This window comes from Carettochelys insculpta, chromosome 12 (assembly GCF_033958435.1).
Source record: "Carettochelys insculpta isolate YL-2023 chromosome 12, ASM3395843v1, whole genome shotgun sequence".
In the NCBI taxonomy this organism is placed as follows: Eukaryota; Metazoa; Chordata; order Testudines; family Carettochelyidae; genus Carettochelys; species Carettochelys insculpta.
In genome coordinates this window covers 9,136,701-9,154,114 of record NC_134148.1, presented here as the reverse complement: position 1 = coordinate 9,154,114, position 17,414 = coordinate 9,136,701, and the positions used below count along the sequence as shown (strand labels likewise).

Here is a 17,414-nt window from a genome sequence, read left to right as displayed (position 1 = left end):
TTGCATCTCTCAGCATGGACCATGTTTCATCAGGGGTTTGTTGGTTAAGTTTATGTTCCTTTTTGCAAGCGAGATCATCTGCGAAGGCAGAGCATTTCAGTGCATCTCTGGTATTGAGGATATTGATCTTTAGCTTACTGCACTCCCTTGTCAAAGTGTCTCTTTGAGATGATCAAGGAGTGATCAGTGTTGCAATCTGTGCTGTGGTACGTGTATATAAATTTGACGGTGTTGAGATGTTTCCTGCATACAAGTACAAGGTCAAGTTGATGCCAGTGACTGGATCTGGGGCGGCGCCATGAAACCTTGTGACACTCTTTCAAGTTAAAGAAAGTATTAGTGATGCAGAGCTGATTCTGAGAGCTGAATTCGAAAAGTGTTTGACCATTTTCATTCATTTTCCCAATATCGTGATGACAAAGGCAGACAGGCCAGGACTCATGGTCATGTCCAATTCTTGCATTGAAGTCGGCAAGGATGTACAGTTCTTTGCCAGTTGGAAAGGAGTCGACAACTTTCTGAAGATTAAAATAAAAGCAGTTCTTGTTTTTGGAGCACGACGCCAACATGGGTGCATGAGCACTGATTATGTTGACATATCCTGACTTGGTGCAGAGCTTCAGGGACATAATGGCCGTCTCTGCACGTGCCCCAAACTTCAAAATGGCCAGGCAAATGGCCATTTCGAAGTTTACTAATGAAGCGCTGAAATGCATAGTCAGCGCTTCATTAGCATGCGGGCGGCCGCGGCACTTTGGAATTGATGCGCCTTGCAGCCGCACATCTCTTCCAGATGGGGCTCCTTTTCGAAAGGACGCCACCTACTTCGAAGTCCCCTTATTCCCATCAGCTCATGGGAATAAGGGGACTTCGAAGTAGGCGGTGTCCTTTCGAAAAGGAGCCCCGTCTGGAGGAAACGCGCGACGGCGAGGCGCGCCAATTTCGAAGTGCCACGGCCGCCCGCATGTTAATGAAGCGCTGACTATGCATTTCAGTGCTTCATTAGTAAACTTTGAAATGGCCATTTGCGTGGCCATTTCAAAGTTTGGGGCACGTGTAGATGTAGCCAATGCGTTCCAATTCAGCTGTGGGCATATTGACAGATTTCAGGAGACTGTTCCAAACAGAAAATCCAACTCCGTAGAGGCAGTGTTCCACTGAACTCAAGCCCTTTCTGAAGGATGTGTAGTTGGTTTCTCTCACTGACCCAGCACCTGCCAGCCTGGTTTCCTGGAGAGCAGCGATGTCGACGTTCAGTTTCTGTAGCTGTTGATCTGAATACTCAACTACCAACTATAGTAAGTAGGCATCAATATTCTAAGCCAGGTGTGCCATCCACCCTTGCGCCTTTTAAAGAGTCCGAGAGCACAGGATTTATGGTTTTAGAATTTGAAACACTGGATTTAAAACAAAAATAGTTATTTGATTATTCTGTTAAAGATAATTTCATATAAACTACAGCCTCTCATAATATTAGTTTTGTATCATGCGTCTCACAAAAGAACAGCTTACACATCATAGATTTTGATATATCCATCATCTGAAGCCGTAACAAGTAGCTGGGAATCTGGAGAAAATGTCAGTGAGCGAATAGGCATCGCATGGCCTGAAATTTAAAATAGGAATGGTTGATCTGTAAATACATAATAACTGGTAAAAAAAAAAAAAAAAAAAAAATTAAAGAACATTTAAACCAGAATAATTTCTTCGGGGGAAAAAACAAAGCAATGAGATACTTTTCAGCTTACATATCTGAATGATTGTTAAGATCCTCATTCTGAGACTACTTCGTCCCTTGACCCCCAAAACGCTTAATACAACTAGTGTAAGTGTAAACAGTCTGAAGGATTCCTGAATATTAATCTCCCACATGGCACAGTATATTTATTTCCACATACAAATACCATGTTTCTACAGTACAGATCGATCTTACTACAAACAAAACTGTAAGAACTACAGAAAAGAATTCAGCACCATGGGATCAGAAGTCATATCATACTGTGTGTCACTTATCTTTAAATATAGCATTAAAATAGTTGAAAAGCTAAAAAGAGGGCTGCATAAACTACTTAAGAGAATCCCTTCATCCTTGTTAAAGAGTTGCAGTATTCTATAAGGAGAAAGAAGGTGTTCCCTCATTCTAACTTTGGAAACTAACTTTTTAATATAATACCAATGTGAGGGAGAGTAGCAGCCAGCAGATCAGCTTGATTTGCTAGCACTGAGGATAATTAAGCTGTGATTTGTTAGGAAGAATTCAGTTAAGCCTAACTAGCTATACTTTCCAACAGACATTCATGGAGCATCAAGATCTGCAAAAGGATCCCTCACATACTGCAGTAGTTAGAATCATAAAAATGATGGTGCCTAAATCAGAGCACAGAAACTTAAAACTGGCTTAGAGACCTGTCCATCAATGTAAGCTTGCAAATAGAAGTTCAAGATGGACAAACTAACCTGACATTTCAATCCAGCACAGTATTACAGTATTTCTTAACTAACATTTTAATCAGCACTAAAGCTACATATAACCTGCACATTGCAAACATTCCAAGACTCACCCTCTAGCGTATGCAGAAGTTTTCCAGTTGCAATATCAAAAATATTGATGATGCCATCTATTGCTCCACTGGCTAGATATTTTCCATCTGGACTCTATAACAATATACATATTACACATTTTATAACTAACTAATCTTATTTTCAGTTGGGAGGTAAGGGAAGGTGAGTAGAAGCAAGACCATCAAAACAATCTGCAGTTTTTTCTACAGGAGGCTCAGAAAAATCTGAAGATCAGACTAAAATACATAATAAGCACATTATCAAGAGCAGAAATGACTTTTCCAGAGATACACTAAGGACATCATGCAGTGCGTGAAAAATATCTGACTGATTCTTTTACTATCATGTACAGAACAAAACGGCAGTCACGTAGCACTTTAAAGACTAACAAAATAATTTATTAGGTCTGAGCTTTCATGAGGCAGACCCTCTTCTTCAGATCTGGAAATATCATGCATAGGGTGCACCTTCCTGATATTTGGCACCCTCAGAACTGCTGTGGTCCTGAACTAGGGCCAGACTAGAAGAGATTAATGGCCCCTTGGTCCCTGGCTGTGCCCCTGGCCCAGTGGCCATGGCCCCCCAGCTCTCCAACCACAGCTCGCCACTGTAGCCAACTGTTTGGCACCAGCCCCACACGGCTGCTGGTGCTTCGGCCTCGGTCCCTGTGGGGCTCCCAGAGGAAGATGGCACTCTGGCCCCAGCCCTGCTGCCCCTTGCTGGTCGCTCTCCTGCCCTAGCTCTCTGGTTCAGGAACATCCCTGGTCCTGCCAGAGGAGGGATGTTGCCAGACCAGAGAGTGCAGGTTTTAGGAGGTGCAACCTGGCATGTTCAATCTCACGTACAAACATGAGCGAGTTTTACTGCAATAATTTACAGTCAAGAGTGTGTGTTCTTTCAGTTTTCTGTCTAGCTAGGAAGTCATTTAAACTTATCGTGCCTCAATTTCACCACCAGTGAAGTTACCTGCTAAAAGTGGAATTCAGAGCTATAAGTGGTAAGGGTCTAACATCATTGCTGGAAGAGCAAGAGCATTATAGAAAGCTCGTATTGCCTTTAAGGCTAGTCCAATTCATCCATTAAGTGGAAGCAAAGGACATACATACAGGAAAGACCAGTGACAATTAAGAGCAAAGCAGGCATTTATTTCTAAGACCGGGATGGGCAAAATACGGCCCACAGGCTGGATCTTTGCCTGCCAAACATTTTCCTCTGGCCTACCATGACCTTCAACCAGTAGAACACTCAGGCAGTCTGTTTGCTTGCCATGGTCCCAGTCATCTGGCTCCCAAAAGCACTACAACTGGAGGCTGCTGACAAGCATGTCTCTATGTGCCCTTTGGCAGGACGGAGACAGCAGTTCTTCAGGCACTGTCCCCACCCCCAGCTCCATTCTCAGCTCTCACTGGCCAGAACTTCACCAATCGGAGCTGTGAAGGCAGTACTTGTGAGCACAGACAGCGTTTGGACCCACTGCACCCCACTTCTTCCAGTGGGCTCACAGAGACACTTGGCAGCAGCCAGTAGCTCTGAAAGGCATGGGGCCACTATAGGAAGCAGGCAGCCTGCTTGAGTATGCTGTTAAGCCACCAGCTGGCAGCCACCTATGTTAGTAAGCCTCTCCTAAACACTGCCAGAACCTGTCCACCCCCCACTCCCACTTCAACCACTGTCCCAGGTCACACCCCGCTTCTGCGCCCAACTTCCTCACAGATCCTGTCCCCTCTCCTACATTCCTGCCTGCACCCAAACTCCCTTCCAGACCCTGCAGCCCAAAATTCCTGTCCAGAGCTCCATTCTGCACCCCAACCCCACATCTCCTCCATTAATATAACAGAAAAGTGCAACCCATAACCACGTGGAAAATTCTTGGAAGGCCCCCTTGCAAAAATTATTGCCCATAACTGCTTAATAAGATTATTGCCTAAAAGTGAAGAGATAAGTTGGTGGGAAGTTTGTTTGTTTTTAAATAAAGGTTCCAGTTAAGTTTGTGAATACAGTATTAGAAAATGACTGACAAAGTATTAGCAACGTAATATGCTGTAACAGAGGAGATCAGAATATCAATTCAGTTCTTACATATGCAATGCTAAGGATGAACTTCCCTCTAGTGTCCAGAGAATATTCCTTTTTTCCAGTTTCAACACCAAAAATGTTTACTTTCCCCACATGACTTCCTGTTGCAAGATACTGGCAATCTGGTGAAAAAGCCAATGACCAGGCATCAACTGCACACACACACACAAAAAAAAAAAAAAAAAAAAGAAAAAAGAAAAAATGTAATTTTATTTTAAGCCCAAATGTTAATTCCACATACTCCTGTTCACAGGTGGTTTATTACAGAACACTTCAACCACAAAAGTTTAATTCGCACCAAGCTAAAAAAAAACTAACACAATCAATGTTTAAGCTGTTTAAATTTTATTACATGTGACGTTTTCCAGTATGATCTTAGTGTAGACCTCCCTCCTAGGAAAGCGGCACATTAATCGTGTTAAATAGCATTTGCTATTACTGCCTTTCAAAAAACAAAAAAAATCACCCCCTTTGTTTGAAAAACATAAGAAAGAATTGTTGTCTTTGTCAGAAGCAGCACCAGAGAGGGAACAGTACAAGACAGACCATTATTCATTGAAATACAATTACACAATGACTTTTTACAGTTATCTACTTTGCCTGGTGCTGTGTGCCTCAGAAATTTATTATTTTTATATATATATAAAATGTGGATGGTCATTCATTCTACAACCTACAAGACTGGTCTATCATTATTTCTTATTTTAACATTTAAATCCTCTATTTAAGATTTTGTATGCTCAGAAACAGAATTTAGTGCTTATCAAGACTCATCTAGACTTAATCAGTATTTGTTTTGATTTGCGCCTTCAGACATAGCCAGGTGTGATGGATGGAAAGGCTTTTAACCTCTTCTAGACATCCTAGCCATTCAGTTAACTAAGTCACGTGTGAAGGGTTAAACCCAGAAAACAAGGGCCACTGAAAAATCTCCAGGAAGTGTTGGCAGGCAGCCAGATAAGCCAATGGGAAGAGAGCATAAGATTTTTTATTTAAAGTAGTGATCTGCCTGCTGCAGTCTTGTGTGAGCAAAGGTGAACTAGGAGAGATGGATTAAGTCAGGAACCAGGTATGGAACTTTTCTCTACCATCCATACCTTAAGAAAAATCTTGAAACAATAGATGTGAGTTGAAAGGGGATGTTTAGTCAAATGTGATCAGATAACTTTTTTTAAATCTTGGATTTGGTTTGTGTGACTTCTCAGGCTGATTTGTGTACCTCTATATACACTCTAACTTTTAAACTGAATCTGAGGGAAACAATTCTCTGTGCTCTAATCTACCTTTTTTACAGTTATTCTGTAAAACATAACTACCAAGTACAGTAGACCCCCGAGTTACACGTAGGTTACGTTCCTGGACAACCACACATAACTCAAATTTCGCGCAAGTCGGGAAGAGCCAGGTGGCAGCCTGGTTCCCGGCTCCCCTCCACTTGCAGACCCAGGAAACTGACCAGCACTGTGCTGGTCAGTTTCCAGGTCCCTGCCTGGTTCCCAGCTCCCTGCCACTTGCTGGAGCCAGGAAACTAACCAGCGCTGCTGTATTGGTCAGTTTCCCAGCTCTGCAAGCAGAGGGGAGCCGGAACCCAGCTCCCCTCCACTCACAATTTCGTCTCGCATTAATGTAAGGAACGTGTAAGTCTTTCATGTATGTTGGGGGTCTACTGCATACTGAACAAGTATGTCTTCTTTTTATTAACCAAATAATCACCTTTTTAAGATTATGATCTGATTCCTGTGTCCTAGAAGTTAGGAGGTTCTGTATGCACGTGTTTGTGACTGAAAGGTCAGCTATTAAGAAATTGCAGTTTCTCTTCAAGCTCTCTAGTGAGGGAGGGTTAAGAGCTTGGAGTTACCCCACAGGGAAATATCCTAAGTGTGTCTTCGTGTGTTCTCAAAAAGGGTTTTTGCACTTGGGTGGTGGCAGCATATTATCCAGGGTCAGGGAATCTGTGACCCTGGGAAAGTGTTTTGTTTTTTAAAGCAGAAATCTTTAACGGTAGAGTACTTAAACATTGTTGCAGGTCCCCACCTTCTGCATTCCAAGTGCGAGAGTGGGGAACAGCCTTGACACCAGACAGGCACCCTCTGCATGTTACTAATTTTCAAAGTCCACCTGCAACAAACCTGGAGCCTTCTTAGCATGCAAACCTCAGCCACAACTGTGTATTTAAATGGGGGTGGTTGTCACCACTAGAGTTTCTGATCATTACACGTATGAGGTAACTGGATTCTATTCTGCCTCACCAAAAAGCAGTCATTTTATTGTGATTCAGAACTTTAACAGGACACCAGATAAATCCATCATGATTACATGAAGGCGTTTGTCGATCCCTAGAAGTTATACTAGTTTAACTTAATTCAATTTTTAAATAGATTGTTATCAGTGCAACTCCAAACGGACAAACATTGTACCAGTAGTGTGTGTATAAGTAAGCTGTACTCAAGTGAATGCTCATTAATCATACACCGTTGTTTTACAAGAAAATAGATAATTGTGATGTTATTTAAAAAAAAGCTAAGTTACTCCCAGCTAGTGTGTTAGCACTGTACTGTACAGACACATTACAGAGATTACAAAGAACCAAATTAGCACCAATATCTTACCAGGACCAGCATCTATGGACTTGATCTGTTTGCCAGTTTCTAAATCCCAGAGACGAATATGAGCATCTAGGGAACTGGATGCTGCAATGGCACCTGTATGGCTGATATCTACTGATACAACACCCAGTTGATGACCCTCTAGAGTCCACTGAAGATCTAATTTTTCATCAGTCCTTTTGTTAAAGACACAAACAAAAACAAACTAATTAAGAGTCATTTCAAGTATTGCAACCACCTCCAGCTCCTCCCTCTTTCCTTTCTCAGGCATTTCTTACCTTTTGCATAGCAAAAGGGGATAAATTAATGCAGGTGAAGAGTGAAAGCAGTTTGTACAGAGCACTACTTTCAACTTTTTTTTTCCAAATTTGTTTCCCCAAACCTAGCCACCACTTCAGCAAAGCAATGTACTCTGCAATGCACTGTGCAGTGTACAGCAACTAATGTTCTGGGAGCTAGACAAATGAAAAAATACTGTAAATTAGCATGGACAGGCAGTTTATTCAATATTTATCAAACTCCTCACTCACCATTTCCAGACCTTCACTAAATCATCTAAAGATCCAGAGATTACCGTTTCAGAACCATCTCTTTTATTCTTCCCCCAAGCAACTGACCAGATAGCATCATCATGTGCTAGAAGAGAGCACAAAGAAAGAAAATGTTTCGTGGAATCAAGCAGGCCTATTTACCCACAGCAATTGCTTGTTTTTACTTCCTGCTAGAAGAAGAAAGCATTATTAACGTGCTGAAACAGCTAACCTTCCCTCTCACCTATAATTCTCATGTCCTACTAAGAACATATCTATCATCTTACTGAAGGCACAGAATGGAAAGCTGCTAGCTAGGTGATATGCGACAGTAGCTGCCATGTTACACCACTCGGCACAATGCAAGTTCCAGTAAACCATGTAACCAGCGGGACATATATTTTGCAGCAAAGCTTCTGGTCACCATTGCACTTTAGCATAACAGACTGGAAATCCTGTGTCAGGTTCAGATAATTTAAAAAACAGATTTATAAAATAAATGGATTCAAAAACAAAATAAATCAGTATAATGTTGTGTTAGCAATAGTAACTCAAATGTGATATAGATGTATCTGCAGTTGGAACAAGTTACTCATCAAACCATGGGATCCTGCTGCAGGATTCTGGGGCACGTTTTCTCTCTCTGCACCTGACGACGGATGCCTCTATCCAGACCCTGGTGTGGTTTTGCAGGGACTGTGACTTGCAATTCCCACTTACTGAAATCCAGCCTGGGTGCAGGGACTGTCCAATGTGTAAGGGGTTTGCTGGTGAACTCTCTCAGGAAGCAGGTGGGAGAGCTGCAGGAGGTGGTGGCTAGGCTTAGGAGTATCCCCAGTCGACAAGCAATTCTTGAACAGTATCCATGTGGAAATAGCTGAGGCTCAGGTAGCTGTCCCACTACAAAAAGTCTACTGACACACCACCAGTTGAAGAGGGGAAGCTCAAGAGGGGGGGACACTGGTAGCTGGTCACTTCTGACAGCAGGCAGTCCTCCACTCCTGCTCCCAACCCTCCCACCATGGTACTAGGAAACCATTATGCCATTCTGGATACAAGATAAGGAATCGCCTCCTACAGCAGAAGAGAAGCCTTGTACCTCCAAGGCTGGGCGGTTTGTTTCCAACTACAACTTTATGTTGCTGAAGGACTGATTATGATGCTGAATGACTGATTAAGGCCTGACAGCAAAATGTACAGACTTGTATGGTGGAAAGCCCCTATAAAGGATGGGAGTCTCTTGTATTATTCTTTAGGTTCTGCCCTGCTAATACTTGAAGCGCCTGTCTGGACTGGAAGACCCCCCCAGCTCCTCCTCCTCACACCTGACTTATCTGATCAATAAGTCAGGGTGAGCAACAGACTGGTAATTACAACATCTGTAGGGTGTATGCATGTGTCAGTGTATAAAAGCATATGCTATTTTGTTATGGCATCAATAAATGCAGCATGTTGCCTTATCCCCCTGAAAAAGATCCTGTGTGCTTCTTTCAAGCATAACACCCATATCCAAGACATTATGGAAGCATTGTTGGGGAATATCCAGCTTCTGACTACTACACCATGCTACTCATTCATGTGGGCACAAATGATAATGCAAGATGTAACCTTGAACAGATCAAGCATGACTACAGGGTTCTGGGAGTACAGGTGAATGAGTTTGGAACGCAGGTGTTACCTTTAATCTTTCCTGTCAAAGGTAGGGGCCCAGGCAGAGAGAGGTGCATCCTGAAGGTGAATGACTGGCTGCGAGGATGGCGTCGCCAGGAGCACTTTGGCTTCCTCGACCACAAGATGCTATTTCAAGAAGGAGGACTGCTGAACAGTGATGGGGTTTCACTTTTCGGGGAATGGGAAGACCATATGTGCAGCGAGGCTGGCTAACATAGTGAGGAGGTCTTTAAACCAGGTTCGATGGGGACAGGTGACCAAAGCTCACAGATAATCCCTGGAGACCTGGGATTTGGGTTGTAAATGGGAGGGGTCATAGGCTATAAATACAGAAAAAGAGAGGGACTAGGCTGAACTGGGAGGCAAAAGCAAATCAGTATCTTAGATGCCTTTACACAAAATTCAAGAATTATGGGTATTAAGCATGAAGAACTTGACATCCTAATACATAAATATGATTGTGACGTAATTGGTATCTCAGAGATTTGGTGGGATAATACATGACTGTAATGTATAGAGGGGTACAGCTTATCCTGGAAAGATAGATAAGGCACACTGCCTCCCTGTTTAACCTATATATTAAAAATGTGCACGCCTGGACTGCAGTGGAGATGGATACAGGAGACAGATACATTGAGAGTCTCTAGGTTAGGTTAAAAGGGGTAAAAAAAAAAAAACAAGGGTGATGTCATACTAGGAAGTCTACTACAGATCACCTACCCACGTAGAAGAAGTAGTGAGGCTTTTTCTAAGTAACAAAATCACCCCAAGACAGGATTTGGGGATAATGGGGGACTTCAACTAACACAGTGAGGCACAAATTATCCATTAAGTTCTTGGACTGCATTGAACACAATTCATTTCAGAAGCTGGAAAGAGCTACTGGGGAGGGAAGCAATTCTACATTTGATTTTAACATATAGGGAGGAACTGATTGAGCATTTAAAAGTACAAGGTAGGTTGGAAAAAAATGACCATGAAATCATAGAGTTCTTGATTCTAAGTAATGATAGAAAGGAGCACAGCAAAATAGAGACAAAGGATTTCAGGAAGGCAGATTTTGTCAAACTCAGAGAGCTGGCAGGTAAGGGCCCTTGGGAAGCAAGACTAAGAGGAAAACAACTGAAGAGAGTTGGCAGTTTTTAAGGGACACTATTAAGGGCCAAAAAGCAAGCTATACTATTGTGTAGGAAAGACAGAAAGCATGGTAAAAGACTGCCTTGGTTTAACAATGAGATCTTGCATGATCTCAAAATCAAAAAGGAGTCATCTAAAAAGTGGATATTAAGACAACTACAAAGGATGAATATAAAGCAAAAAAATACATGTATGCAGGGGCAAGATTAGAAAGGCAAAGGCGCTTTCTCAAGCTCAGACTAGCAAGAGACATAAAGGGTACCAAAAAGATATTTTATAAATATATTAGAAGCAAGAGGAAGACCAAGCACAGGGTAGATCCACTGCTCAGTGAGGAGGGAGAAACAATATCAGGAAACTTGGAAATGGCAAAGATGGCTTCAGTCTTCACCAAGAAGTCTGATGAAGAAATGCCTAGCATAGTGAATGCTAGCAGGAAGGGGGTAGGTTTAGAACGTAAAATAAAAAAAGAACAAGTTAAAAGTTACTTAGAAAAATCAGATGTCTGCAAATCACTAAGGTTTGATTAAATGCATCCTAGAATACTCAAGAAGCTGAAGGATATTCAAGGTATCTGAGCCTTTAGCTATCATGTTTGAAAAGTACTGGAAGGCAGGAGAGATTCCAGAAGACTGGAAAAAAGGCAAATATAGTATCCACCTATAAAAACGGAAAAAAGAAAAACCCATGAAACTACAGACCCATCAGTTTAACTTCTGTACTGGGAAAGATAATAGAGCAAGTAACTAAGGAATTCATTTACAAACATCTGGAAGAAAATAAGCTAACAGCCAGCATGGATTTGTGAAGAACAAATCATGTTAACCAATCCAATTGCTTTCTTTGATAGGCTAACAAATCTCTTGGATAAGGGAGAAGCAGTGCATGTGGTAGACCTAGACTCCAGTAAGGCATTTGACAGGGTCTCGCATGACCATTATCAACACACTAGGCAAATGCAACTTAGATGGAGCTACATAAGGTAGGTGCATACCTGGCTGAATCACTATTCTCAGAGAGTAGTTATTAGTGGTTCACCATCATGCTGGAAAAGCATAACAAGTGGGGTTCCACATGGGTCAGTTTTGGGACAGGTTCTATTTATTATAGAAGGGATAGCTCAGGGGTTTGAGCATTGGCCTGCTAAACCCAGGGTGTGAGCTCAATCCTTGAGGGGGCCACTTATATGTATATTTAAACCTATGTGCCCCAGATACCTACCTGTCAGGGATAGTGATAGGTTGTGCTGTGAGGGCAGAAAACTGGACTCAATGATCTCTGAAGGCCCCACCCAGTTCTATGAGATGAGGATACTAGAGATGAAATTTCCCTATCAACCATTTAGATACTGATCTAGAGAGTACACTTATTAAGTTTGCAGATGATACCAAGCTGGGAGGGATTGCAACTGCTTTGGAGAATACCATCAGAATTCAAAATGATCTGGACAAACTGTAGAAATGGTCTCAGGTAAACAGGATGAAGTTTAATAAGAACAAAAGCAAATTACTCCATGTAGGAAGGAACAATCAGCTTCATACACACAGAGTGGGAAGCGACTGTCTAGGAAGGAGTACTGCAGAAATAGATCTAGAAATCATAGTGGAGCACAAGCTAAATATGAGTCAGCAGTGTGATGCCGTTGCAAAAAAAAAAAAAAAAAATCCATTAACAGGAGTGTTGTGAGCAAGACACAAGAAGTCATTCTTCTACTCCATTCAGGGCTGATTAGGCATCAACTGGAGTATTGTGTCCAGGTCTAGGCACCATGTTTCAAGAAAGATGTGGAGAAATTGGAGAAGGTCAACAAGAATGATTAAAGGTCTAGGAAACAGGAACTACGAGGGAAGACTGAGAACTGGGCCTGTCTAGCTTAGAAAAGGCAAGACTTAGAAGGGACACGATAGTGATTTTTGAAGTACCTATAAGAGGGTTACAAAGAGGAGGGAGAAAAATTGTCCTCCTTTGCCTCTGAGGATAGGACTGGACTTAAGTCCCAGAAATGGACTTAAATTACAGTAACAGAGGTTTCATTTGGCCATGAGGAAAAACTTCCTAACTGTTAGGGTGGTTAAACACTGGAATAAGTTACCTAGGGAGTTTGTGTAATCTCCGCTCACTGGAGATATTTAAGAGCATGCTAGATAAACATCTATCAGGGATGGTCTAGACAGTGCTTGGTCATGCCATGAGGGCAGGGAATTGGACTTGATGGCCTCTCAAGGTCCCTGCCAGTTCTAGTGTTCCAGGATTCTATACAGTAGAACCATGCAATCCAGGGAGCCATCCTCAAAGTAAGTAGCATAATGGATCATGGGCTTGCCTATGAATCCATACATTCTCAAGTACATGTGAATCAGTCTTAATTAAAAAACAAGCATAGACTGGAAATGTTTTCATAGGGCCTGTGCCCACTGGTGGCAACAGGAGTATTTTTTTGTTGACTTCAGAGTGCTTTGGACCACACTTACACAGCATTAAATCATGTTTTATTTACCATGATCACTCCAGCTAAAAAGACCCTGCAGAAAAGGACCTGGGAGTGGTAGTGGACAAGAAGACGGACATGAGTCAACAGCGTGCCGTTGTAGCCAAGAAAGCTAATGGCATATTAGGTTGCATCAAGACGAGCGTTGCTAGTAGATCCAGAGAAGCGATTATTCCTTTTCATTCGGCTTTGGTGAGGCCGCATCTGGTATACTGTGTCCAGTTCTGGGCCCCTGATTATAGGAAGGATGTGGATACACTGGAGAGGGTCCAGCGGAGGGTGACCAAAATAATTAGGGGGCTGGAGCATATGACTTATGAAGACAGGTTGAGAGAATTCGGACTGTTTAGTCTGCAGAAGAGAAGACTGAGGGGGGACTTGATAACAGCCTTCAACTTGCTGGAGAGAGGCTGTTCACAATGGTCATGGATGGCAGAACATGGAACAATGGTCTCAAGCTGCGGTTGAACATTAGGAAAAACAACATTTTCACTAGCAGGGTGGTGAAGCACTGGAATGGTCTACCCAGGGAAGTAGTGGAGTCTCCATCCCTGGACGTGTTTGTCTTGGCTCGACAAAGCCCTGGCGGGGCTGATCTGATGGGTTTGGTCCTGCTTAGAGCAGGAGGCTGGACTCAATGGCTTTTTTTGGTCTCTTCTAGCTCTATTGTTCTATGATTCTGTAAAGTGTTTTTTTAAACCCACTCACTTTTAGACTTAGTGAGAATACAATGCACAACATTTCATAAATCTGTTAGTAGTTATTTTAAATCACCCAAAGAAGTAAACATTTTAGGCAGGAAAAATTTACAGGACAAGACCGCGATAATATATCCTCACCTTGTTCTTGCTTGAAGAGAATACTGTACTGAAATGAAAAAGAAAAAAGTTACAAAAATGGTCAAAAATCAAAAGAGAAAAACTATTTTAATTATTCCTGGGTATTTACCTGTGTGGTCATTTCTTTATAGACACTAATTATGCATAGGAATATTCTGAAAACAAAAAGAAAAAAATAGGTTCAGAAATAAGAATTCAAATAAATCCTCACAAAACAGTTTACTCTTCTCCTTTGTTCCCCCAGGGTACCACAACAGGAGCAAACGAAAAGGACAGAATTACTATTTAACCTTCCAAAGCAAGACTAGCCACTGAGATCTACTTGGGGTTCAAGCAGTGGCACGTAAACTATGTCAGCATTAAGGAGCCTCTAGTAGTCATATGAACAGGGAGACACTACTTTTCCAAGGCCACACGCCTGCATCAAGCTCCACTATCATATTTCTCTCGACCAACATGACATCCCAATTATATCAATAAGACACGACAATGGCTCCTGAAATACATTTGCTGCGGGCTTGAGGGTCTACCCACTTGGAGCTCACTGCAAGACTGAGGCTTGTAAATTGCTGCAGGGCAGAGAAACACGAAATACGATGCTCATGTAGGGCCCTAAAAATAACAACAGCCTGAGTGGAAGCAACACACATACGAAATCCATTTTTCTGCCACATCTTGCAATCAGGCTGGTTTTTAACAGACGAGTTAAATACCGTCTGTGCTAGACTTGCCCAGGTCCCCCGAGCGCTTCTCGGCGTTTCCTAACCCCGCTCTTCCTCGTGTTCTTAAGACGACGTTTCTCTCCCCCGCGGCTGAGTGAAGGGGTCGCACAAAGAACCGGGGGACGCGCTGCGTGACACCCAGGACGCAAAGTGCCACCAACTGCACGACGGGACGGGACGGGACGGGACGGGACGGACCGGTCAAGACCAGGCCGGCGCCTGGGACTCCGGGCGCGAGCAGCAGCGGCGGGGGCACTGGCCCCGAGGAACGCCGGGCTTTGGACACCCCTTACCACTCTCACCTCTCCCCTACGGCCTGCGCTCCCCGCCTCAGCGCAGTTCCGGGGAGGCCGGCACCGAACCAATCCGCCCGGCGCCAACCCCCGCCCGCCCCCCGTCGGGTCCGCAGCTCACACTCGCGCACCTCTCCTCCCACCCGCCCGACTCCGCGGCCCCAGTCCGCACAAACGACGCCGGTGCCCTCAGAGGATATCTCTTACCATAGAGAGACAGGCTGGAGCGTCCGACCTCGGTGTCCGTCTCCCCCAACAGGGATCATAGAGATCTGGCACTCGGCTGGTGCCAGAGCGTTGTGCTGCCATCTAGTGGCGGAGAGGGCACCTTGCGCTACCCTCCTCCTGCCCCGGCTGCTACCCAGCTGGCCTCCCCTCCCCCTCCTCCGCTCCTCCTCACCTCTTCTGTCTCCCTGGGGAGGGGAGAGGGGGGCCTGTTCGCCCTGGTGTGACTCCAGCTCGTGCAGGGCCCCAGCACCACAGACTGCAGTACCAACCCTAACCCTAAATCATCGCAGCCAGGACTTTGTCAAGCCGGGACCTGAACATCTCTAGGGGCAGGGTTGCCGGCTGTCCAGTACTGAACCGGACAATCCGGTATTTGGGCTCCCTGTCCGGTTAAAAAGATCAAAGATCACCAGACACGAAAATGTCCAGTATTTTAATTTTACAGTAAATCCCTCGATTTACGCAGCTTCACGCTGTGCAAAACTCGCTTTAACGCGGGTTACGCACCACGTGAGGCTGTGGGGGTCGCCGCCTGCCTAGCTTCCCGCAGGTGCGGGCAGTCAGGTGGGCTAAAAACCCCTTCCCCCTGCTTTTCAGAGCAGCGCTGCTTGACAGCCGCATCAGTTCATCCCCACTAACCCCCCCACCAGCTCACCACACCCCAACTCCACCACGCCTGTGGCCCCATCTCACCTCCCCCAGTAGGGAGCTCCAGCCACACGCCTGGGGCTCCCCTCCAACCCCGACGGACCTGGCTCCACCCCTGTGCCCCAACTGTCCCACACGCTCAGGACCCAACCCTCCACCTGGCCCTGCAACCCCTCTGTGTGGCCCCAGCTCTCCCCACCCCACACAGCTAGCTCAGCATGTGCAGGGCTCCAACCCCCTGTCCCTGCTCAAGCACCCTGCCCTGGTGCACCCTGTTCAACCCCTCCCCTGCCTGGCTCAACCCTCCCCCAGCCCTAGCTCAACCCTTCACATGCAGGGCTCCAGCTCCCAGCCCTCAGCGCACTGGGCAGACCTCCAGCAAACCCACCCCAGTGTACCCCCTGTTCAACCTCCCCGCCCAGCTCAATCCCTCTCCCTCGTGGCCCCAGCCAACCCTCCCGCACGTGGGGCTCCAGCTGTCAGCTGCTGCCAATGTGCGCAGGAGCTCTATCCCCACTGCCAGCTCAACACACCCCTGCCCCAGTTCACCCCTGTTCAATCCCCTCTCCCCAGCTCAAAGCCCCATCCCATCCCCAGTTCACCCCCTGGCACACGCTGGGCTCCCATTGCAGGTGCATGAGGCTTTATTCCCCCAGCTAACTCCCCTGCACCGGTTCACTCCGTTCAATGCACAACCTCCCTTCCCCCTCCACCCCCTGGTTGTGTCCAATATTTTTGTGGAGGACATCTGGCAACCCTGCCTAGGGATGGAGATCCCACCACCTCTCCAGGGCTACGTCTACACGTGAAGCCTACATCGAAGTAGCCTATTTCGATGTGGCGACATCGAAATAGGCTATTTCGATGAATAACGTCTACACGTCCTCCAGGGCTGGCAACGTCGATGTTCAACATCGACGTTGCGCAGCACCACATCGAAATAGGCGCTGCGAGGGAACGTCTACACGCCACAGTAGCACACATCGAAATAAGGGTGCCAGGCACAGCTGCAGACAGGGTCACAGGGCGGACTCAACAGCCAGCCACTCCCTTAAAGGGCCCCTCCCAGACACACTTGCACTAAACAGCACAAGATCCACAGAGCCGACAACGAGTTGCAGACCCTGTGCATGCAGCATGAATCCCCCGCTGCAGCAGCAGCAGCCAGAAGCCCTGGGCTAAAGGCTGCTGCCCACGGTGACCATAGAGCCCCGCACGGGCTGGAGAGACAGCGTCTCTCAACCCCCCAGCTGATGGCTGCCATGGAGGACCCCACAATTTCGACGTTGCGGGACGCGGATTGTCTACACGGTCCCTACTTCGACGTTGAATGTCGAAGTAGGGCGCTATTCCGATCCCCTCATGAGGTTAGCGACTTCGACGTCTCGCCGCCTAACGTCGAAGTTAACTTCGAAATAGCGCCCGACGCGTGTAGCCGCGACGGGTGCTATTTCGAAGTTAGTGCCGCTACTTCAAAGTAGCGTGCACGTGTAGACACAGCCCAGGTAACACATTCTAGTCCTTCACCACTCTCCTGATGAAAGAGTTTTTCCTAATATCCAGTCTACACCTCCCGCTCTGTAACTTGAGACCACTGCTCCTTGTTCTGCCATC

General features: G+C 45.3%; 1 protein-coding gene across 5 annotated transcripts in view; it reads right to left on the bottom strand.

Annotated features, from left to right (window-relative positions):
• The window catches only part of SKIC8 (SKI8 subunit of superkiller complex), a 30,589-nt gene extending 15,397 nt beyond the window's left edge, over nucleotides 1-15,192 (bottom strand). The window contains exons 1-8 of one of the 5 annotated variants that reach the window (XM_075006320.1): nucleotides 15,132-15,192; nucleotides 14,019-14,064; nucleotides 13,910-13,937; nucleotides 7,775-7,880; nucleotides 7,248-7,420; nucleotides 4,642-4,790; nucleotides 2,562-2,655; nucleotides 1,513-1,606 (exon numbers count right to left, since the gene is read on the bottom strand). In XM_075006320.1, coding sequence (XP_074862421.1) covers nucleotides 1,513-1,606; nucleotides 2,562-2,655; nucleotides 4,642-4,790; nucleotides 7,248-7,420; nucleotides 7,775-7,880; nucleotides 13,910-13,937; nucleotides 14,019-14,030 — 656 coding nt within the window. In that variant the 5' untranslated portion in view covers nucleotides 14,031-14,064; nucleotides 15,132-15,192. Of the gene's footprint in view, nucleotides 1-1,512; nucleotides 1,607-2,561; nucleotides 2,656-4,641; nucleotides 4,791-7,247; nucleotides 7,421-7,774; nucleotides 7,881-13,909; nucleotides 13,938-14,018; nucleotides 14,065-14,622; nucleotides 14,733-14,933; nucleotides 15,008-15,055; nucleotides 15,077-15,131 lie in introns of those variants that run through there. The other 4 variants (XM_075006322.1, XM_075006323.1, XM_075006319.1 and 1 more) reach the window with 4 other exon arrangements.
• Between the last annotated feature and the right edge of the window lie 2,222 nt (nucleotides 15,193-17,414).